Source organism: Anticarsia gemmatalis, chromosome 19, assembly GCF_050436995.1.
Source record: "Anticarsia gemmatalis isolate Benzon Research Colony breed Stoneville strain chromosome 19, ilAntGemm2 primary, whole genome shotgun sequence".
NCBI lineage: Eukaryota > Metazoa > Arthropoda > Insecta > Lepidoptera > Erebidae > Anticarsia > Anticarsia gemmatalis.
The window spans coordinates 3768212-3792933 of record NC_134763.1 but is presented as its reverse complement, the minus strand read 5'-3'; the positions used below and the strand labels follow the sequence as shown (position 1 = coordinate 3792933).

Genomic DNA, 24722 nt, shown 5'->3' with positions numbered 1-24722 from the left:
TTTTGTTTGTAGGGAGATTTTTTTACATTCTGAGTAACAGCAATACTTACGTTGACTCTGTTAAAACCAATATTTCATAACTAAAAACTTAATTTAAGAGGACAATTACTCAACAGAAATGTCTCTAAACTTTCTTTTAATAAGAGTCATAATTTTACTTCCTTTGTACTTCTATAATTTTTTTGTTTTATTTCACCTTTGCACCTTTCAAATAGTACCAATAGATTTTGGAAACGGTTGAGAAACTGTTGCAAATTCACTGAGTTAGGTGAAAAGCTGCTTAATGTTTGTGTTTGATGTACTAAGTACTCGTAACTTGGTGGAACTGGTTGTACATCATTCGAAAGCAATACAGCTTTGAACCTATTGATTACGGCACTCTATTCATTGCTCTGGCCTCCACTTTTCTCTGTGTTTTAAACGTTTAGTGAAATTTTACCAAAAAAATGTATCAATACGACTAATAAGACTTATTTTATGGCGAATGTATTATTCATATTCATACAGAATACTTAATATTTTTTGTTTATAAAGTTCACGCAATCTCGGTAGTAATAAACTATATGTCTACTTCACACAAAAGTCACATCATTCTTGTTTTTAATACTTATTACGCCATAAAATAAACATAAAAGTCATATTTTATGTCACATTACCACCACGCTGCATAATGTCGTTCCCTGAGGAACATAAATTGTTTAGACGCCTAAAAGTACTGGTGGTTTTAAAATTCACTTTTTTAAGTAGGATATTATTTTTCAGAGAAAATTTTGTTTGCTCTTTAAAAGCATGTGTCACATAGTGTGATGTTAGACAAAAATAACATTATATTTTACGGCGGATTTGTTAAAAATGATCTCTTTTTAAAGTAGCTAGAATCGTAACTCTTGTTACGTAGATTTATGTGTGCAGGTACCTTTTATATTAAATGTTTACTATAACACTCTGGCTCATATATCATTTAATGTTCCACTTTATTGCGTCCGTCCGTCATCATGAAATAAAAGTTTTAAAAGTGTCGTTACGCACATTTTACGAGCATCAAAACAAAAAGCTTAAAGTCATTTTTCAATTTAATATTTTCACTGTTGGATTTAAAATATATCCTGCTTAGTATAACTTATCATTTGTAATCAGCAAGATTTCATTATTATTTTGAGTATGCATAATTTTAAAAGACTGTTGTTTGATATTATCTAATAGCTATTATCTCCGTAATGCACATGATAACAAACTCCAATCTCAGAAATTATAATGAGTACAATTCTTTTCAGAATACTTTTTTAGTTTTCTTCATGCTTTAATACGCGTAAATTATAGTTTACACAGCCAATAATCTGCAGATGCAGATAAAATACCAAGAAGTACTCAACGCCGGAGAATAAAAAGGGACTTTATAAAACGTATAATAGTTCTAGGAATCACGTCCGTAAAAGACCTAGTAATGCTGCAATTGAATATTGAATGCAATTCTCAGTGAACTGATTAATACACGGTAAAGAGGTTTTAAAAATTCTCGTAAAAATCGCTTACAAATGGAATTAGTTCCGCACGATAGCTCGCGCGTCCGGGATGAGGTTTTAGTAAAAAAAACGAATGAAGGTAATGGCTGTGTCCGCAAGAGTATGTTATCCTTACAAGAGTATAAAAAAACCTCATTACCGGTAAAACCATTCCTGTCATTTTGTATTCCTGCTATATATAAGTGTAGAGATTTTCTGTTCAATGAGAAACTTCTTTATTTTTACGCAACATCTGTTTCAACGCAAGTTACTTGAGACTTGTAGAAAATTATACTTCACCGCAAATATATTAAGAAGAAACTTTGCCAAATTAGATTGGAGGCGAGAGTTTGCTCCCACTTTTATATATCAAATGATTTATTATATTTTTGGAACGTATAGTTAGTGGAGTACTATAGTAAATGAGCTGGGTGGGGTAAGTACGTTTGTTGGACAGTGCGATGCGACAGACTAATGTTTTGTTATCTCCAAACTCTGGGGTGTTAGTGATCTACTTTACACGTTAGTGACCTGCTTCTGCGTATTCAGTATAATAGCGGAAGGGCCAAAGCTGTTTATAATATTATCATAATTAATGTAAGTAGCTATTATGTTCTCACCGGAGCGCTCACCGGCAGTTACTTAATATTTCAAATGGTGGCTCTTTAATTATGTACACGTGTGTGTACTCTCCACGGACCCCTCCAGTTATTACACATCCACAGTTTTGATGCTTGTTGTTGAATTATGTTCAAGGTCTCTAAAGACGATTGCAGTAAATGGTAATTTACGAACGCCGATGTTGGATATTTGATACGTTTAGATATAGTTTTTCGTTAAATAATGAAAACATACGAATGCCGATGATCTTGCATTAGGAATATTTAAAAGAAAGAACCAACAATCATGTTGTTCTAAGAGTACTAAGCTTGTCTTTTATTACAGTTTGTTAGATGCCCGAAGGCTGTAGAAAGTGTTGAAGCTTAATTAAGATAGCCAATATCTCCTTAAGTGTCACACGCAGAGGTCAGACGATATTCTCCTAGTAATTAACTAAGCTACTAACGGTTGCCACCCAGATACTAAAGCCGGCTACGACGCTACAACCGCTACGAAAATAAATGCTACGAAACTTACTTGCTACGACACTAAGATATTTTTACCTAGAAGCAAGAATAAATATTGAACAGAATACTAAAAGTTCTTTACAACCTACATTTTGCAGTGGCTATAAACATAAAATATTTATTTGTTTCATTGCCCCTTTCCCATTATCTGATCATACAAATTCTATGAAGCCTTTTTTGTTTGTTAAACCTTTTTGTTTTATGTGAATATTATTGTGTATTCAAATTCTACTGTTGATTCATAAAAATAAAGTGAAATTGATATTGTTTTTGTCAATAAAAACTTTTATAAATCCATAAATTTTGAGCTGGACTTAGTGAGAACGCGACTACAATGAGCTTTATTTTTGAATAAAAAGATTCAAAATAAACACGAATTGTTTTGATTATTCTATGTTAAAAACATGTTTACGTCAAAGTTATTTACTAGTTGCGGAGTGCAGTCACTTTGATCTGTCCGAGACGCCGCCGCCTCGAGCGACGCGCACGTCTCTTTGAAAACTCATCTCTGGCTTTTAAACAGCCATCCTTCATCTACGACGAGTATTTACAATAACTGCCTCTGTGGCGCGGTCGGTAGTATATGCGACTGCGGTGCGAGAGGTCTCGGGTTCGAATCCTGGGTCGGGCCAAAAAGTCTTTTCTGAGATTTTCTGTTAAGAATTTCTTAGAGATTGCCCGGAGTTAGGAAGTTGAGGTCGAAGACCTCCGTGCCTCGGAGAGCACGTAAAGCCGTCGGTCCTGCGCCTGACCTCTCACTGGTCGTGTCGGTTATCCGTCCCACCAAACTATGAGAGTGATGGAATAGAGAGTGTACCTGTGTATTGTGCGCACACTTGGACACTATAAACAAAAGGCTACGGCGCGATGGCCAGTTTCAATGAAACTGACCGCCGCGCCGTAGCCGTATATCGGCTAGGAGGACATTATTATTATTACAATGACTTACTGGTATAAGTATCTACCAATTATCGTTTCAAACTAGTAAATAAAGTAGAATTACTGCTGGGAATAATATTTATCACAAATAAAACCACTTCAATTTTCTTTTATATTAAAATCGATGTTTCGTTTGTGTTGAGTAAATAAGTAATTACATTAATATAAAAAAATATCGATGAAACTTGTAGTAGTTTATTTTAACAGTTTATGGATGCTCTCTATTAGCAAAATACTTTCCAGTACTAAAATGTTGCAGTCTTCTTGTATTTTTTCAATTTCGTTGCTAGCTACTAAAGTTTCCCATATACCGCAGTGCGGTGTACTTGTGTATAGTTGTATAGCGACACATAATTGTACTGTCACAACACTATTTATTACTCGCTACTATTACTACACTAAACGAGAACCTCGTACGTTATAAATATTACTGGCCGCGTGAACTATACAAGAAATATGCTCTTTAACAGTGAAACTAATTATATTCACATACGAATTGTTATTTATTTCATTTAGAAGAATAAAACAGATATTTACACATTATCTCGCAACTTCTTCCATCAAGACATAAAACGAACATAAAACAAGTAATAAAATAGCATCTGTCGCGACTGTGACGTCACAAATAACTTTGACAAATACTTTAGGGGAAGTGTATCATAAAAATGCAGATTGACAGTTTCCTTATGAACCCGCACGATACTATTTTCCGCAATGTCACTCATGTTTCTATGATAAAAGTTATCGCTAGAAGCAATCTGAACATAAGTTGAGATCAAAGCGTGGAGCATAGAGTCTTAACAATGTCATATTCTGTTAGATTCTTATGAAAACGAACTAGAAAAAAAAGCAATCAAACCCGCTAAATTCCCTCATCTGTGATCCTGTACCTTTAAAAATCAGTTTTCAATTTTAAAGAACTTAGGTACTAGCTCGAAGTCTTCTCGAAGTTGGAAGATTTGCTTAAGTTAGTAAGACGTACGGATAAGTTGTAGCGGCGTGTATCTGAGAGTGTCGGTATTTACAAGTTGATCCTCAGCCGGGGCGTGATGCAACATGCATTATTCACGGGACCTTATCTGACAATCTTACTTCACCATGTTTAGTATCCAAGTAATGTAATAAATGTCCACGCTAAAGATTTGCTTATAATGTCCTTTTTATCACTATAATTTTCTGTCTAAGTGAGTCCGCTACACCTCTGATAGTATATAGCCTCAATATTAAAACTTAATAGAAATGAAAAATGCTGTCTATATTTTACTACTGTGCAACATGAAGAAGCAAAAATGTTATTTCATATTATATTTTATAAATAAATATATAAATTTAACCCATTACTGTCCCACTGATGGGCAAGGGTCTCCTCCCGTAATGAGGGAGGGGTCAGGCCTTGAGTCCACCACGCTGGCCAAGTGCGGGTTGGGGACTTTGCATGCCCTCAATAAATGTATTAAACAAATTTTTAGGCATGCAAGGTTTCCTCACGATGTTTTCCTTCACCGTTGGAGCATGTGACAATTATTTCTAATACACACATAACTTCGAAAAGTCATTGGTGTGTTGCCTCGGATTCGAACCTGCGACCACTAGCGTGGGAGGTGCCAACTTAAACCACTCGGCTATCACTGCTTTATATTTCAATAAAAATACATAATTTATATATTAATTTATGTATTTTTATTGAGTTAAACCAAAGTTTAGATTTAAATAATAAAATTATGTAAAGGTAGTTGTCATATTCAGCTACTGTTTTATAATGTTAGAAAGACTAAAAGATTACGCGACGCATGTGAGAACAACAGCATAGCAATGAGGGAAACGAAGTTAGAAAGAGCAAAGTACTAACAATACGTAGCGTAAAGTACATTGGATTAACCACGACTAACATGAATAGACTCGTACACAACAATTCTACAGTGATTTTACAATAGAATATTAATACAACAAAAGAGAACGTTTTTATACATTCTACATCTGTATATATTATAATTGAGTTTAACTACTTGCTACAAGGTTGAATATTAAAATCAAATATCGGCTTACAAAATTACTTCATTCTCATACACTTGGGAACAACAAACTGAATATTTGCCCGAATATTGCATAGATTCACAAAGTGTAAAGGCATGAACGACTAGTTGTAAAATAAGTTTCTCTCCCAATTTCCTGTGAGTGTAGGTCGAACTAACTGCTGCGCTAAAAAGTAAATCCTATTGTTGGTGAGTTTTTACTTGGATCCTCGGCTGTAAGGAGGAGGATTTGGAACTGAGCCAACATACGACACATTAAAAACTTGCTCCACATATTGTGAACGATCTTTTACAGGCATACTTTATCATTTGGACTGATTTTTCAGAAAATACTTTTATGTTTTAGGAGTCTATTGAGGTTATTCTTAAGTAATAATATGTGAAAACGGTAAAAGACGAACCATGACAGCTAATTAGCTCCATGAAAAAACGCTTTTCGAAGCTAGGTATATCTTTTAGCAAAATTGTTTTTATTTTTTCGGTTTACCCTGACAAATAACGTTTAAAAAATGCTAGAGTATTTTTGGATTTCCAAATAGCTTCTACCTTAGATTATAAGGCTACTTTAGTGTTTAAGATACTAGTGTCCCATTTCTTCGCTGTACGCAAGCAGTGCAAGTAATGGTGCCAATACGGAGCCAGTTGATGCGTCGCCGCCTTCTCCAACAAATAATAAAATGTGCCTTTTTACTGCACCACCACGGTTATCGTATTATTGATAAAATACGTTTACAGAAAACACCTCTAGGTAACATATTTTCTACTAAGACAGCAATCTTGCTTTAGTTAATTTGAATAATTTTCATTAGCTAGCGCTAATGGCTACCATTTTCATTTGACTATATTTCAGATAGCGGTTTTTTGCGCGGTTGATCATACACACGAGAAAACTATAATATTAATTAACATCATTACACAACTCACACACAGTTACCTGATAACAGTCTAATAATATCACCTTTATGTTACTACTAAGGGTTGCTATTTGCTAATGTAATTATGCATATTAATTCTAAACCGGGACCACTTCTGCGCAAATTCCATCAATATTTGGTATCACAACGTACCATATTGCATTATATCCAATGTCCATATTCAGTGGCTCCATTAATGGATGCTCGGACCAATATCAAGCAGTATAATTTACCCGTAATACTAACAGAATGTAGACGATGGCGGCGTAATGTACCGGGAGCGAGCTGTAATGACCTTAGACGTGAGCTAGTATTACCAACCACGGACACTAATACTATGCTCATTAAACGTATGAACTATTGAAAGCGTATAATGATAATTGATACAATATAAGGTGAGGCAAGATGTTTTAAAGTTATCTGTCTTATTGTAGTTCTGCTTGGACATCATCTGACAGGATTGGTACTTTTATTGTCACAACTAATATTGCTGAAGCTGAAGAGACTAATTGATTTTTGAATACGCGTATTTCTGGAAAAGTAATCAACATTCAATCGAGTGCAATCGTACGATATATATTTGTTATTTAATAAAATAACTACTACTCGACGGATAACAATCTCTTTACTCGTTAAAAGTTGCTAATAATCCGCTGCGAGTAATCTGGAAATGTTGCTGGCCAGATGTATTTAGACTATGCACCTCTGTCAGTATTCCAGAGCACCCATAAACTGAACGGTTGTTGTCGTTTAAAATATCAATCGTTAATTCAGTTTAAAAGCTTCTTGGTTTCTGTATGTACATAAGGAAGAATGAAATAAAAAAAATGTTTCTTTTAGAGTAAAACAAAATAAGTTTGTTCTTAGTAAACCGTAAATAGTAGGTAATAGAGCTTTACCAGTTTAGTAGTTTAGTGTTGATCTCATGAATACTAAGTCGCGTCGTCGACAACATCCAGGTCTCACACATAGTACAGGTAACACTCACGTGTGAGTCTCGAGGGACGCTCCAGATACGTTTTGTTGCTGAGATTTTACTGAAACGATTCGATTTAAAAAACGTTCGGAATAAACGATGTGTAACTTCGACATATTCTGTGAAAATAGGTATTTAGCTACCCATAAATTACTTCTGACTCATGCAGTATTTTTTTAGTCTGAATATTGAATCCCATCTGGGACAAATAATAATAAGTATGTATATGTATTTAGAAATATCTAAGTATGTTTGTCAGTTATTTAGTAACCATAGTATAAGTTCTGCTAAGTTTGGAATCAAAATATGACCGTATGTGAGTTTTCCAATGATATTTATTTATTTAGTCTTCGACGGCTGTTAAATCGCTAGGAGGTTTTTATAAGTTTGAAAAATGGTTTTTATTTGCACTACGTTATACCATGACCTACTAAGAGTAAAATAGGTTATGTTGATTTCGATCTATTTTTTTGAAATCCAATTGCTACAATTTGTTAAATCAGATTCTACGTTTCGCGATTCTGCAGCACGCGATATTGTTCAGTGGCGAAAATCAAAGTTATTTCAGAAAAATAAATCCGTTCGTTGTTCATCCAATTGGAAGGAATCCATTTTCGGCAAGTAATATTTGAGTATAAAACCCGTTTTTGTTATACCGATCGTGAAAATGGTTTTGTGTTATGGATTGAAATCCGACACTGTTGAAGCAAGTTTTGGTTTCCTCCTTCGTTTAGTCTGACAACTAAGAAGAAAATCTTGGCATGCACGATTTGTCTAGAATATAATCAATATTTCCTTATAGTTCCAAAAGAAAGGAGCTGAAGCAAATGGGTAAATGTCCGCTGCATAAGCTTGTACTCTCTACAAAGTTGTTGGACTATTATATAATATTTTTCAGAGTCGGTTTCTTATAAAATTATATAGGAAACATTTTGTTCTATTAATTTCCTACTAATATGAATCTAATAGAAGAATCCAACTAAAATAGTTGTAATTGTCTGGCACGGTCTGGCGCTGTGGCCGGTAATTGGCAATTTGTTCGCCCCTATACCGTTTGACCTAAAACTGTCAGCTGAAATCATGATAGTACCACATATGATATACCTAATAGCGCGGTAATATAACGCAAAGTAACATACTCTTCTACAAAAGTTGTAGTGAGCAACGACGAAAACAATAATTGAGAAAACTCCGCAAAAAAACTGAACCACTTAGATGATAAAATGATTTGCTCAAAGTATAACGTGACATAATTTTTATGAAAAAAAAGGACTATTATTATTTGGCATAACTAGCAAGACTGAAAGAAGGGTTCTTTTCGTACCATGTTGAAGAGAAATGTTGTTACGTAACTAGAAAAGCCTAGAGTAGGTTACTACTACATGACTTCAATATCTAATGCTGATACAAGATTCAAGGCTTCGATTCAGTTGGTGTAGAATCTCGTCACAGATGTCCCGGGAGAGTTCCCACACAAATAAACATAATCTGTGACCACTACGTCACTGTTATATCCTCCCCCGGGATAACCTTTATCCTTCCCAAACTCTTGCAAATAGAATAAAGTAAGATAAGCTACGTACATAAATTGCGCCAGGTATTTAGTGAGAACTAAACTTAAAGCTTAGCTAGTATTTATTATCAAAATAGTTGCTAAAGTCCTTGTATTCAAATCAATTTCCTTGTGTGTTGTTTTATGTTGCAAATTTGTCTAATATAAGCAGTGATAGCCAAGTGGTTTAAGTTGGCACCTCCCACGCAAGTGGTCGCAGGTTCGAATCCGAGGCAACACACCAATGACTTTTCGAAGTTATGTGTGTATTAGAAATAATTATCACTTGCTCTAACGGTGAAGGAAAACATCGTGAGGAAACCTTGCATGCCTAAAATTTGTTTAATACATTTATTGAGGGCATGCAAAGTCCCCAACCCGCACTTGGCCAGCGTGGTGGACTCAAGACCTAACCCCTCCCCCTCGTTCGGGAGGAGACCCTTGCCCTGCAGTGGGACAGATATGGGTTATTAAAAAAAAAAAAAAAACAAGTTATGAGAAACAGCACGAAACACAAGCTTTAAAAAAAAATACTCTGTTTCTATAGATAAGGTTTTAATTAATCGTGAAGAATCGTGAATCGTGTCAAAGATTCTTTGACATTATTCTATTTAAATATCACAAACATTTCCCATTATAATGAATGAAACAGAACAAGTTATTCGATCCCGTAATTAAAATTAAATACTTCGTAGTATTGTTTCTTTATACATTGTTAAGATGTTTGACCTCGCAAAAACACAATTGTGTTCATTAGTTAAAATTATAAAGATCGTGCTGTTCCGTGATCAACTAGAGACAGTCTTTGGCTTGTTTAGAAATAAACAGCAGGCTCATTGGTCATTGGTTTCACGAATTCGTCAAACATTCGTTCGACTGCATTGTTTCTATATGTCTTGCCAGTCTATTTGGAGTCGAGAGCTAGTGCACTTTAACTTCTAAGTCAAACCAAGAACTAAATAAATATAAAAGTTTCAGTCGAGCGGCGACGACGACCAATATCGGCGGCTTCGCTTCAATCTCACGGTTTTACTTAAAACTTTACGCTAATTAACAAAATAGCCAGGTTTGTAGCTGGTTATTTCTCGCTAAAATAAATCCTTAGCAAGAAAAGAAGATTTTTCGATAAGCCCAGATTTTATACGAGATGAACTTTGTTTTTACTTTTTAATTTTGGAGCATAACCTCTTTATTTATTTTTTATAAATATGTATGTACTGGCCATAAAAAGAAAAATAGTGAACGCCATTAATGTTTTAATTTTTTCTTTACGTTTCTGTTTTGTTTATCTCTATACAGTATTTTAGTGTGATACATTTTTAATTATCTAAGAGTGTTTGAAGGTTAAATAATCGATACTTTGAATATATTTTTATCTCATTATACAGGGTTCTATGATAATTTGTTTTCTTTTCGCCGTTTATGTGTTTGTTTACGAAGGGAGGTGAGAATTGATTACTTTGCCATATTCATCGGTTCGCTCTGACCGACTTCATTATTCTCACTCCATTTATTTTGTACTAAGAAGCTACTGTTTTTCAATATTCTTTATTTGTTTTACGGTTGAGTTCAATTTACCTTACTAAACTTAATGCGTAAATATTGTATGTTCTGCGTAAATATTGCAGTAGATATACATATATTAAAGTATTTTTATGATTAACTTTTGTATAAAAAGTTATTTTAACTGAATTGACTTCATATTTTAATGTGTTTATCTAGCTAGACATAAAAAGAATAAAGTAGGTACTCACTACACTTTTCATACTTATAATGGTTTCGTTTTTAATCTCTTATCATAAAGTCGCAAAAATATTTGAAAAATAAATCTTCAACATTCATTTGAATGCTTTCAGCACAAATTATATTCGAAGTCAAATGAAGCGCTACGTTTATATTTAAATGTCCAAAAGCCTTCTGATACGAAATTGCGCTGGCTCTTTGCATTTATAGCACCGAAAATGGATGACGAGGATTGAAAAATATAAATGTGGAGATTTGTGATCACCCTGGAGAAGGCTTTATACATTAAGAAGAAAGCAATAAAACTGATTCTCGTAAAATACCAGCGGTAAAATAAAATTATCATTGAAATATTTTCCTTTAAAAATTCCAAGAAATATTAAACTCGCGACGATGAAACAATTAGTATAATTATTATAAAATCTGGGCAGTATTCATTATAACATTTTTACTTTTTAACTGTCTTCTTTTGTGTTTTATAATACCCATTATAATATTAAGCTCAGTAGGTCGAAATGATATCCGTTGAGATAGTATTTCGTTGGTGTGCTCATTTCGTAATATTCAGCGCGCCCGCGCCTGTCTGATGCTAACGAGCCGCGTGAACTTCAACAAATATGGCCGCTTTACACATCTTTTTCTGCCTAATTTTATTCGTCAGAGGCTTATCCAATTTACATTGCAAAAAATATTTTGGAAGTTGCCGTTTTGTGTACACCTTGTTCATTTGGTTTTGGTAGGGGCGGTAAAATTTAATATTGACCTTTTAATCAATGGTGAATATATTATACACATATAATCAAATATTATACACATAAAATCAAATTGTAATCGTATCGTTAAACTGGTATTTACATTTATTTTACTTTAACTAGATTTGGCGTGTGTATGTGTTTTTTAAATTATGAAATTTCACCTAAATACTTTCGCAATAAAATTCAGAATATCTCTCAAAAAGATAAAAGCTGAACAGTATCAACGAACAAGTATTTAAGCCGCGTCGTTACACTTAACATACGTAAAACTTTTAGAATTACGCTTGTACACAGGGCTTAGCCTACGAGCTACGAAACAACAGCAATTTTGTCTGGCTTATAGCTATAGTCGAATAAAAAAATGTGAATAAACTTGTTGTAGGAATTAAGTACTGCTGTTGGCTCACGTGGCATGGCTCACACAGAATACAGAAAAATAAGCTTGAAATGTTTTATATTATATAAAAATATAATTTTCGCTAGACAAGTTTTGATGTCAAAGGTATTAGTAGTAGTTTTGATAGGCTGTTTTCTTTCACAGGTTCAGAGTCCAGTGCTGGTGGTAGAACTGACGTTGAACAGGTTAGAGGGCACTCAGCTGCGTGCGCTGGGCTTACTGTCTGTGTTCGGGTTCAACATGACGTACGCGGTGCGCGCGCCCGCGGACTCGCCCGGACCTACCTCGTGCAGCGCCATCGAGTGCCGACTGCTGGGACACTGCTACGCTAGGCACGATTACCAGTAAGTACATACAAACAATTACATACTTAAACTCAGAAAATAATAATATAAATAATATTTATGTTCGGTAAACAGGAAAATCAGTGGTAGTCAACCATATTTTATAATGTTTACGTTTACATCCCCTGTAACGGAGTTATTGCAATTTACGAAAATAACGTCTTAAAGTTTTCCCTCAGCCGTTCAGAGGGGAACAAGCATATGCTATGTGATTTTATTATATTTATCGCTTACGGCGCAATATTTTCCGCATCACAGGGAGTTTTACTGCTCGTGTTTCGAGGGTTACTCCGGCGTGGACTGTGGAGTGGGTCCGCTCTGCCCGCGGACCTCCAATATGTGTAAAAACGGCGGCACCTGCAGGTAAGTAACATCATGACTCAGCATTCGTTTATCCGCATCGTGCATATTTTCCCTTTCATTTACGAATAAAAAGGTCGCCAATTCCCTTTAATGTCGTCCAATTTCCACGAAATAACAAATTTAGCGCAGTCCGTGGCGGAATTATCCTTGATATTTTGTTGAGAGAAACTTTAGCTCATTACGAGTTAAAAGGACATTACTTCGAAGTGGTACCGTCCTATTAAGGTAACATTTTGTGTTGAAACACTATACAATCTTACGTTGCTTCTTATAAAAAGTTTAATCTGGGGGCACGGGAGTGCCCCCGCAAGTCGAGCAAAAAAAAGCGGCACGGCCGTAACATCCTTTTCTCGAAGCAATTCGGGCTATTTTTGACACCCCTATAATTTCGTTGTGAATAAAACAAGAAGCCTGGATTTTCAGCAACTAATTAGTCATTGTATAAACACGGTATATTTAAAATTTCAGTCAATTTGAACCAGTAGTTTAAGAATGACAACTTGTTAAAATTTTGAATTTTGTCACTCACTGATTCACTGACTCACTGACTCACCGATCATCAAAAGTCTAAGGTACTTCTAGCAGACTTAGAAGCTTAAAATTTAGAATACAAATTGGGTTTAGTGTCTTAATCATGGGAAAAATTTAATATTTTCTAATTTCGGTCCAGTTTTCTAAATACACCAACTGCAACAATAACTTTGTAATCCCATATAAATGTATAAGATTACAAGGTTACATTTACAGTTAATGAATTATTATTACTGTAGAAAATAAAATAAATAGGTGTAAAAATAGGTACCTACTATATGAGGCATAACGGGAGGGGTTTTAGGGTGGGTAAGGGTGTTTAGCCCATGAAACTGAACAACATTCACATAGGAAAATATGTTGAATTATGAAAAAAAACGTCTTTCCATACAAATTGGACCTATGTTCGCTCTACAAAAAGAAGTGAGATGCCATCAAAAACATTCTGTAAAAACCTCAAGTCTCGCCGTAAAAAGTTGTGAGATCTATATAATACCAAGTCGATTAATCTATTTAGTCTCTACTTAAAGGACCTTCTGTCTTAAGTTATTACGTATGTTATTATCATGCCAATTAAAAAAAAATACCTTTAAAACAAATAGATCGACTTGGTCATCGCAAGAAAACACAAATTCGCCATTAACATTTCAGGAGCATTAACTTCTCGTCGTGCTGTGTAGTGTGATACATACTAATAATTAAATCATGCGATGGCCAGGTCGGTCTATTTGTTTTAAAGGTATTTTTTTTAATTGGCATGATAATAACATACGTAATAACTTAAGACAGAAGGTCCTTTAAGTAGAGACTAAATAGATTAATCGACTTGGTATTATATAGATCTCACAACTTTTTACGGCGAGACTTGAGGTTTTTACAGAATGTTTTTGATGGCATAAGATTTTATAACATACATTAAAAATGACTATTTAAGATAACTTGCGTAGTTTGTATAGATTCCTATCATTTTCACAAAAATTATGAAATTTTAGTATCATTTAAATAACCCTAGGGTCTTTGTGCTTCACCGACTTAATGCATAATTTCGTAATTTTTTACAGAATATAATATTACTTCCCGTATTTTTTTGTTTTATATTGAAGTTTAAAGCAGAATAAAAATGTCAAGAAATTTCAATTTTCCTACTTCTTAGCTATTCTGAGATTGAACTAAGTAGTTTTCAACTCATCTAACTCGTTTAGTAAGTTTTCAAGCTAGTTCATTCAGAATCGTTTAACAAAGTTAGTAGGTGCTGCCTTCTACCATCTGCGATCACTTTAAACGAATTGAAGTCTGACGTTTTATTTCAGTCATTAAAGCTCAAAAAAGCGAATTTTTTTAGCATTGTTGATTTCCTTTATACTACTTTCACATATAACACTCCATTTGGAATTTCGAACCTCAAAAGCTTCAATATTTTCTCTTATCTCAATTTTGAAAGGTGTACAAATGGTATGATGCTTATTTTTTCTCGATAGACAGATGGGCCCAGCCGCCGTAAGTTGTATCTGTGCGCCCGGCTACACGGGCGACTTGTGCGAGGCGCAAATTGCACAACCAGGTAATTTAAGTTTGTATATACATTACATACGTACAACAATTTCATTGAAAAATATCGTAAAATGATTTATTAACATAATAATGACACAAATATTAAGAAAAGGTACAAATTAGTCGTCGTAACTTTTCAACTATGTTACCGCATATCTTATTAATATTTAAGCAGAAAGTATTTAGTAGCATTGCAGAATCTTATAGTATTATTCTTACTTGTCTTAGAATGCGGTATAGAGGAATGTTCAGAGGGCTGTAAGGATGGTACATCTTGTGATTGTAACCCTAAAGACGCTGATTTCAGTAAGTATACCTTCAGAATAAATCTCGTATATTATGGTAATTTGCAATTGCAATTTATATGGTAAATTTTATTCCTGATAATATGAGTTTTTATATTCTTCTGTCGTTGCAGCATCAGCACGTTTTGACACAAGACTGCAGGTAGTAGACCAACCAAACGTCAACATATCACAAGAAATTATAAAACAAGCAAGTATTTATTTTACCAACGTTTAATCTAAAATCTAAATCAGCAGCTATATCAGGTTTTCAGAAAATTAATATTCGTGTTTGTTTTCAGCTGACAAGTTACTTAATAACTGCAAACATAACTTTAGAAGATGAAATAGAAATTTTAAATATAAGGTGAGTTTCAGTTATCATAAATCTTAAAGTAATTTGACTCGAGCAACCTTATTAATTACTAAGTTCAAAGATTTTATATGCTCCGGAGAAAGAAACATGCACTATACCGTTTTTTTTTTGTATTTATAATTTGTGGTTATGTGATGCCTTTATGTGGGTATAAATAAAGAGAATATGTAAAACGTGTAATATTTTTCTAATAGTAGATAATATATGTACATGTAATTTTCGTACCAAGTGGCGTTCTTTGGCCTCCATCTACTCCTATAGGAAAAGGCGCGATATTTATGTATGTATGCATGTATGATTCAGTCAATAACAACAAAATGGAATTAGTAACAATATATTTTATTGAACGTGCAATGTTATTGTACAGTTCGGTAGAAGAAAGTGGCGCTCGTACAGTATACGTGCGTATATGGAGCGCGCGTCGCGGCGCAGGTGCTCTGCGGGCTGCACTAGCGCGACTCGCGGCGATGCGCGTCCGCACACACACGCTACGCCTGCTGCCCGACACACTGCACTTCGTTATGCAACCTGCACTTAGTCTACATGTAAGTTTCAATATTCGTTTGGTGTCGAATTTTCATTTGAATGATTTTTAGTGATTATTTATTTTGTTTGTTATCATTCTGTGAAAGTAAAATACTGATAAACATAGGTATACGTATAAAGTGTACAAAATAATTGCTACTGTAATTCTTTGGTTTGGTTTATCAATGATAAAAATAGTCAACAAAATAATTATCTTTCTTCGTACAAAAAGAAAAAGGATATACACGTTACGTAGCAATTTATGTATATTGTCTAATGTATAAACTTTACTAGACGAGCAGTATTCAAGAGTAATGATCAATCCTAATAGAAAGGTATCAACTAATGAACGATGTGGTCTCAGGAGAGAACTCCAGAAATCTTGCTCTGATTAATATTGCTATTATACAGATAAATACCCGAAACTTTATCCAAAGTGGGCCTGTAACAAATCGCCTCATTTTTTCTCACTATACGGAATGAACGAGCTCCTCGCAGGAACTTAAATTGTTTACAAACAATTTATTGCTGTACATACAATATGTTATATATAGTTACATAAACTTAGAGTAATTAATTGCTAGGCTTTGGTAACCCCAAGTTGGGACACCGAAAATTTGGTAAAACCGCATGCGTAATCATGGGATCGTTCCCTCGTAGTGTTTGCTCAATATTATATGTTCCATGGGACACTAATGGACTGTTAATAGTTTTTGATATACGCATAAGACGTATAAGACGGTTTGTAGTAAAGAGGCTATTTATTTGATTTTATCAATAATTCTTTAAAAATTCTAAATAATATATTGGCATAAAATACGTTCATTTGTAAAAATTTTGGCGGACAAGAATGAGTTCCACGAAAAGGTTTTGGTTGTGGTTTTTATGGCACGGAATCCCAAAAGTAGCAACATCGTGTTTTATTCCTGCGATCAAAAAAATCGGAAAAAATGTAGGCGTTCAGCCATATCTGACGTTTCGAACTGTAGCAAAACTTTTATTCCTAGATATTCGTAGTACAAACGTGACTTCATTACTATTTTACGTATCTATCCGCATCGGCGGTATGTGAGGTCCGACCTCATTCGGAGCCACATGTGTGCGTTAAGTGAGGTTCCAGACAACGATGCTGCCACGACTAATGTGCTGCTCTTTTTTTACTTTCACAGAAATGAAAGAATTCCGGAAAAAGCGTAGACATTTTCCAAAACGTTTATTAGGATCCATTTGTTCGCTACTTTTATTTTGTAGGTGTACCTACTTCGGTTTCTATGGATGCCATATACAAGGAAGGCTCACAAAACTAGAGGTCACTTTGAAATATTCTCAACATTTTTAACAAAAACCTTGAGAATCATGTCAAGAGTATAAAATGTTGAAATATTACAAGAGTGTGTAACCCGACGCTCGCTGCGCCGTCATCTGCTATGAATATTGTAATTTGTATCGCTCAAGCGTTGGATTTTTGGCTCCTTCCACATAATAACAAAACTACTTCCTAACTTATTCAACGTGAAATATAGCTGTGGCTATGAAATATGACGGTGGCTGTGTAAAAACTTTGTAAAAATCTTCATGAATCTGTTTATATATTATACTAGCTGACCCGCGCAACTTCGCTTGCGTCCAATAAGAGAGAATGGGTGAAATTTTACCCCGTTAATTACTGGTACTCTGCTCTTTTTGGTCGTAGCGTGATGATATATAGCCTATGTCCTTTCTCGGGTATCAAAATATCTCCATACCCGATTTCATGCAAATTGGTTTAGTAGTTTAGGCGTGATTGAGTAGCAGACAGACAGACAGACAGAGTTACTTTCGCATTTATAATATTAGTATGGATTTATTTCTTTCTTATGGTTAGTGGTTAACCTTATGTCACCGTAAATCAAACCGTCAAAGGCCTTTGACATGGTCTAATAACTGTATTAGTTTATAACCACCGGGACCGAAAGCATGAAGACGCTACGAATACTAAGCGAAAAAAGTTTCATAGGATGTATAAATTACTGAGCCTACAGTTATTTAATGTTTGGATTCCATACGTTCAATTATGCGTACGTTGGCCGCAGTCCAGCGTAACGCCTCCTCGCTTACAGATAATACTGTGTAATGTGAGTGAACGTGTTCCCTCTGTACTAATTGCTGGGACACTACGGCGACAATATGAGAGTGTTAAACCACACAATTGTGTGAATCGAGACTTATATTGACCACGTCATTAGTGATTGTCGATTAAACTGTATTTTTTAAGTGTTTTTTTTGTCGTCACAATAGTGAATTCTCGTAGTTAGTTGTAAAAAACACGTGATTGTTTTAGCAAAATATGATCAATTCATTTAGCGCAATTTTGTTGCTTTATGTACAATTTTGTTACTTAAGTATGTTCGTAAATATATTAATTAACAAGACCGTAAGGTAATCAAACATAATATTATTAAAGAACGAATATTCTTGTTTAATAGTATGTCGCAGTAGGTGGATCAGCGTCAACTAAGATGCTTATATCGCATATGATTAAACTTAGTCTGAAACTTAAGCTAATAGTTTATACAAAAGTTCTCGCTCAGTATAAGTCTTAAGTAAGCAGTACTTACTACAGCAGCACTACACTACTGAGCTAGATAACATGGATTATAACATGGAGATACCATAACAAAAAACTTTCTTCACCAGGCTCTAGCAGTTAACCAACGTCCAGAAGTATGGGAGGGGTCAGAGTTCATACTGACATGCATGGCGTATGGATCTCCAGAAATTGCATTCACTTGGTACAAAGATGGAGTCAAAATAAACTTCAATGGCACCTCGAGGTAAGCTAAATATTACTTCTTGATATTTCAGGCACATACATATTGTTTTAAATTATTCATCGTGGTAGAGTTCTCCGGAGCAAGCGTGTAACTTAGCTTGATATCTGAAACTCGATATTTCATATGTGAGTTTTCACTAAAACGGCTTGTACGCGTATTGAATAACATTAAATCCGGTACAAAGCTCTGAATAAAAAACTGTTTGGCATATGTGTTGGCATAACTCTATAGTTTGCGTAGGAATGTTTTTACGTCACAAATCAAACCTCTATTGTTCCAAAACTGAACCGCGTTGATATGAAAGCGGATTTGCCGGTAACAAAGTGGCGGAGCAAACGGCGATTTAACAAGGCGGCGAGGGCCCAGCACTAACGCTCACCCATCCAATTACCAGCGACTATTATTCAACCGCGTTGATTAAGTACTGTGTTCCGAACGTCGCTCTCCTTCTTGATAGAAACAGTAGAAATAATCAAACTCACAGGAAAATAGGCAGTTTGTCAAAATTTTACCAAAAAATATGTTTAGACATTTCTTACTCTAGAACGGTCTTAATATAAACGTCCTTGTAGTTTGATTGGCTATGACAACGAAGGTTAATTTAAAAAACTCTTTAGAGATATTTGGACACGCACGGTATCGGAGGACGCGCTGGGTCGTCGCATGTCAGTGCTGGGCGTGTCAGCAGCCCGGCAGATCGACGGCGGCGCTTGGTCGTGTGCCGCGGACGATGCCTCACGTCGCCGCTGTCGCGCGCTCACGCTCACCGTACTTACACCACCCACGATACGACTCGTACCATCCACACTCACTGTTAGCAAGGTATACCCAGCAAACAATATCTTATAAGTTACAATAAGTAGACCTTTTTTACTTATATTCTGGTCATTCTGATATAGGGTGACAACGTGAGCATGACATGTCTTGCGGGTGCGGGACGAGCGCACGGTGTGTTGGGTTTCAGTTGGGCCCGAGAAAGAAGCTTACTGCCAATGCAGCCAGACCGACACGTGTGGGAGGACTTGTATCCTGCTGGCAGTGTACTCAAGCTTTATAATATTCAGGTTTGTACATTATGATTGACTGCAACATTAAACTAACTTAATTTGTTATAATAAAAAGTGATTTGTTTTTTAGAAATCCAGTGACTATCGTTGTCAAGTGTCGTCAGTGGCTGGGACGAACTCAGCAGGTGTTACTGTATGGGCACTTGGTCCTGATGATGAAGCGTGTCAGACAGAAGCTGCTCACGGTACACGATGGAGCCGAACTGCTCCAGGAGCACACGCCTCAGCCCCATGTCCGCCAGGGTACAGCGGCGAGACTACTAGGTAAGTAAGGGTCAAGTTGGTCTTCTGCTATTTTATTGTATGCAAGCAATATCAGGAGATAGCGCTTGCATACAATAAAACAATTTTCCAGAAGCAGTTTTTGATAATAATACATACAGTCTTGTAGAGCTATTCAACATTGAAGCTTTTACTTTTAGGTTCTGCGAACCAAAAACAGGACAGCATGGTGTCAAGTGGATGGTGCCAGATTTTTCTGAATGCGTGGCTGATTCTTTAAAAGATATTTATGAGCAGGTAACAGAAATGCACAACAATAAAAACATACAAAATCTGGTTTATTGTATTATTTTAACATTTATATTTATTTTAGTTCACTCGGATTTCATTCGGTTATTCCTGGAGCAACGTATCGGATGTGTCTCGCCAGTACTTTGCAGTATTGCGGTCACTTCCAATGCATCCCGGTGAAGGTGTGACTCCATTGCGACACGCCTCTCACATGCTAGAGTACCTGTTGTCTGACGCAGCACAGCTTGTGGATAGACTTCACAGCGTGACGCATCTGCTTAATATATTCGACCATCTGCTCAAACAGCCAGATGCTTTCCTGGATGAATCGGTAATTTGAAATCCCAATTTAATGTTTATGTTACTATGATGATATGATGTATATATGACATAGGTTCTTTGGGCTTCTAGAAAATCTATGAACTTCAAAATGCCGTAGTCGACGCAGGAGGTATGAGGAGCAAGTTATCATCGCACCTCCACTCGTTCACTATTTTGGCCGAGTCGTTAGTGCGTGACAATACGGCACACTTTGACTTGCACCATGCTTCTATTGCAACTGAGGATTGGGCGCTGATGTCTGCCGGAGTAGAACTGCTGGCAAGCACTCAGGACCAACTGAATGCAACAGCCGTGACAGTTTTGTACCACAACTTAGGAGCTAGATTGCCATCATTGAGAAGAGCTGTGGAGACGAAGTAAGTTCCATAAATCTGTCTACATTATGTCTTATTGCTTCGTCGATGTCTTAACACTTGGCATTGTTTTAGCGCTGGCCGTGAAGTGCAGTACATGGTATGCTCGCAGCAAGTGCAAGTGTCTGTAAGAGGCGTTCCAGCTGACCAGGCGCTACAACATACTGTTACCCTATTATTCTCACATTCCAGAAATTACACTGCTGATGGTATGTATATTTGTAAAATACTATACGACCATTATAATCTTTTCCGGGCTTTAGAACGATGAAATTCTATTTTTTTTATTTATAGCATCAAAATTAGCTTGTGGTCTACGCACAGCATCATCTCCCGGAACTTGGAGTGTGTCAGCGTGTGAAGTCCGTGTATCAGGTGTGACGCGTGCCGCGTGTCGCTGCCGTAGTCCTGGCACAGTTGTACTACTCACACGAGCATCATTCACGAGCGTGAGTATCTTACACTAATGAAGTACATAATTCAAAATGTGTAGATACTGAAAATAAATCTGTTATTAATTCATTCAGACAGATACAGAGAAGGAGCTGCGAGGCATCGTCGTGGTCAGTGTGAGCGTGACTGGCGCTATGTGTTTATGTGCGTGTGCTCTGCAACTGTTGAGCTTGAATCGGGACATGCTGCCTAAAGTGTTACGGACTGCTACTGCAGCGGGTCACGCGGCGGCCATGTTCTCGCTGCTGCAGTGTGATACGAGGCAGGCAGACGAGTGTGGTGGCACTGTGGGGTGGGTGGTGGCTGCGTGCTGGTGCGCCGCCTGTGCCGCTCTATGTGCACAACCACTGTTACTGCACGCGGAACTAGCAGGGACCAGTCAACGAGGACATTCAGTAGGACTGTTAGCTGGTAAGTAAACATTCTTACTAAACTTGTTTTACAATTTAAGAAGCCGATCACCAGAACTATCTGGTTATCGGCTTACTGGTCTGTATTTGGTATTCGGCGTCTGCCACTAGGCAGTCAATGGCCTTGATGTAAAAGCAGCTTTAAATAGCATTTCTATTGCGGAAATTTTATATGAAGTCTTTCTATTGAACAGGTTTGTGCGTGTTGACATGTCTGTGCGCTCGGTTATGGGGTGGAGCTCCTCTAGCGCTTGGTTCAGCAGCGAGCAACATATACTGCGGTACCGCGGCGTTGCTCACCGCGCTCACACTGACACTTGCACTCACCGCGCATAGGAGCGCGCGACAAGTTACACGCAAACTTCCACCAGACAGGAGAGCTTATATGAAAGACAGGTACCAACTCAAAAACCAAGAATAACACTACCTACGCCTTATGTAACATTGACGACGTTTGTACATGTATTGTTTTATACTTATCACTGTTTATTGTGTCTGAAACAGAAGTCACGTGGTGCGCAATACATTGATTCTACTGCTGACGACGTCGTGCGTGCAAGTGGCGGGCATTGCGTACGCGCAACCCGGCGAGCGACAACAAGCGCACGTCATAGCGCTTTCCGTCACAGCTCTGGCTAATGTAAGTCTCTAAAGTCAGATTTATTAAAATAATAATCATTAAGTATAATAATAATAAAAAAATGCGAGATTCTATCAAGGCTCATATTTTTCACCGTGTATGTATTTCAGTAACATAAAATATCAGTTGTCCTATACCTGAGACCTCAAAACCCTAATTTATGATAACAGCTAACTATAATATTGCAATAATCGTAACTGTAAATGATATTATATTAGGGTCTGGCGATATTGGTGTGCTACGTGATACGTGACGAGGAGTGTCTGCGCGCGACGCGGAGGATATTGTCACTATCCAGTAGCAGGGAGTGGGAGGACTCACCGGCCGGAGACACGTCACTTAGCTGTAAGTGACACCTCACGTAACTGTTCATTCACAAATAACCTTTAAGATATTCTTTTGTTCAGTGATATAAGAGTTGTATAAGATAAGTTTTATGATACGAGTATGACAAACAATTTGACTCCTTTAAATTAACTTACCAATTAGGGAAACGACGAGGCAATTATGTGTACTTAGAAAATTCTCCAGGGGTGTTATTGGAGGTTTGTTAGACTCTCTAGAGCGAGACTATTGCCTCGATAAAATAATAGAAAGTTAATGTGTATATCTGGCTGTGTGTATATATGTGAATGTGTGTATATTGATCTGTAAATTGTTTGCAGTGTACATAAAACAGGCGGGTGAGGTGGAAAGCCGTGGTGGTGCAGTAGGTACGGCGGAATCGTGCTCTTCGCCTGTCTCACCTGCAGTGTCGTACTGGAGAGCACATCCATTAGACAGCCCTGCCAGATTACACAGGTATTATAATACTACATTCATCTCTAATAACATGTCATGGTCACAAACAAGTTTTACATTTGTTTTTTATTGCAGAAGACAATCCAACCCCGATAGTCGTGCTGACATAGTCCGTTGCGTCGAGTACAAAGGCTCTATCTTGTCCCCGGCACACTGTGCGCAGGCGCCCGTGTGTGACTTGATACCGGCGCGTGCGGCGCGGGAGTACGTCGCCACTGTTTGTTTGGAGCTAGGCGCTAGACACGAGCCTACCTCCACGCCACCATCACACCCCATCTTACCACATCCAGTAAACTTTGTACCCTACACAGATAAGAGGGTCGACACAGCAAAGGTAAACTTAACACTAATCAGTAAAGAACCAAGAGTGTTTTAACATTATCCCAATTTAATGATTCTTTCATTTTTGCAGGAAAATTGTATAATTTGCGCACAATCGACGCCAGACGTGTCGAAAATAACATCACAACCAATAAAAAGTTGCTTGAAGAAGAGTGCTCCACGAGGGTTCACGTCGAGCACCTCGCTGCCGTCCATCGATGCCATCAAAGACGACTGCAACAAGTCACACATAGAACATGTCAACAGAGAGTGGAACAAAGCTTACGATAATCCACAAACTGAGAAAATTATACACAAAATATCCACTGATCTAGACTTTCTATTAAACAGGACACAAAGTACCAACTCACCTCACAAAACAGAGACAGATCCCACTTAGCACTCATTTTGTATATATTTGTAAGTAAATGAATAAAGTGGAAACAGGGGTGCAATATGCATAACTTAGATAATGAATTAATGTACATATTGTAATTATACATAGAGATTGTATCCATTATGTTAGGTTATATTTTTTCACAATGACAATTATTTCTATAACAATATTTGTATTAAGACAAAATAAAATACTGTGATATAACTGGATATGTGTTTTACTTAATTTCAAACAGCAGGAGATATAATGAGTTTAACGAGTGTTTCTATCTACATAAGAAATTAAACAGTTCGTCGCATTCTGTTATTATCTTTGATAACAATTGCCGCATACAATTCCTCAGGCTCTACAGTTATCTTCATTTTCGCCGAAACATTTACCTGAGTACAAAGAGAGATAGCTACGAAGCGTGAAGTCATTATAAAATAGAATCCCTTCTTTCGTGAAATAATCAGTAGAAAGTATTGAAGTACATTATAATAACACGCAGCTGTCGCTCCATCCGCAATTACTGCGGCGAAAATGATTGCGTCATGATCCCTTCAAAAGAGCGACGCTTTTCATTTCAAGTAAATGACAAATACTGCGACGTGAACACACAAACATACAACTTTCAACTTTATATTCACGGATTTTAAAGTTCAGTTTAAATGTACTTTTACTATTTATTTAATGAACTTTTTTATTTAAGTATTTTTAT

The 24722-nt window shown here is 36.5% G+C and overlaps 1 protein-coding gene across 2 annotated transcripts in view; it reads left to right on the top strand.

Moving 5' to 3' along the window:
- The window catches only part of LOC142981120 (uncharacterized), a 111419-nt gene extending 87188 nt beyond the window's left edge, over window positions 1–24231 (top strand). The window contains exons 3-25 of one of the 2 annotated variants that reach the window (XM_076126807.1): window positions 12083–12282; window positions 12541–12645; window positions 14655–14737; window positions 14956–15033; window positions 15146–15222; window positions 15314–15378; window positions 15755–15932; window positions 18589–18725; window positions 19343–19547; window positions 19625–19789; window positions 19863–20056; window positions 20215–20311; window positions 20388–20636; window positions 20717–21003; window positions 21076–21209; window positions 21295–21449; window positions 21528–21864; window positions 22058–22259; window positions 22368–22503; window positions 22722–22848; window positions 23169–23304; window positions 23380–23638; window positions 23717–24231. In XM_076126807.1, coding sequence (XP_075982922.1) covers window positions 12083–12282; window positions 12541–12645; window positions 14655–14737; window positions 14956–15033; window positions 15146–15222; window positions 15314–15378; window positions 15755–15932; window positions 18589–18725; window positions 19343–19547; window positions 19625–19789; window positions 19863–20056; window positions 20215–20311; window positions 20388–20636; window positions 20717–21003; window positions 21076–21209; window positions 21295–21449; window positions 21528–21864; window positions 22058–22259; window positions 22368–22503; window positions 22722–22848; window positions 23169–23304; window positions 23380–23638; window positions 23717–24025 — 3915 coding nt within the window. In that variant the 3' untranslated portion in view covers window positions 24026–24231. The remainder of the gene's footprint in view (window positions 1–12082; window positions 12283–12540; window positions 12646–14654; window positions 14738–14955; window positions 15034–15145; window positions 15223–15313; window positions 15379–15754; window positions 15933–18588; window positions 18726–19342; window positions 19548–19624; window positions 19790–19862; window positions 20057–20214; window positions 20312–20387; window positions 20637–20716; window positions 21004–21075; window positions 21210–21294; window positions 21450–21527; window positions 21865–22057; window positions 22260–22367; window positions 22504–22721; window positions 22849–23168; window positions 23305–23379; window positions 23639–23716) is intronic. The other variant, XM_076126808.1, reaches the window with a different exon arrangement.
- Window positions 24232–24722: the final 491 nt, after the last annotated feature.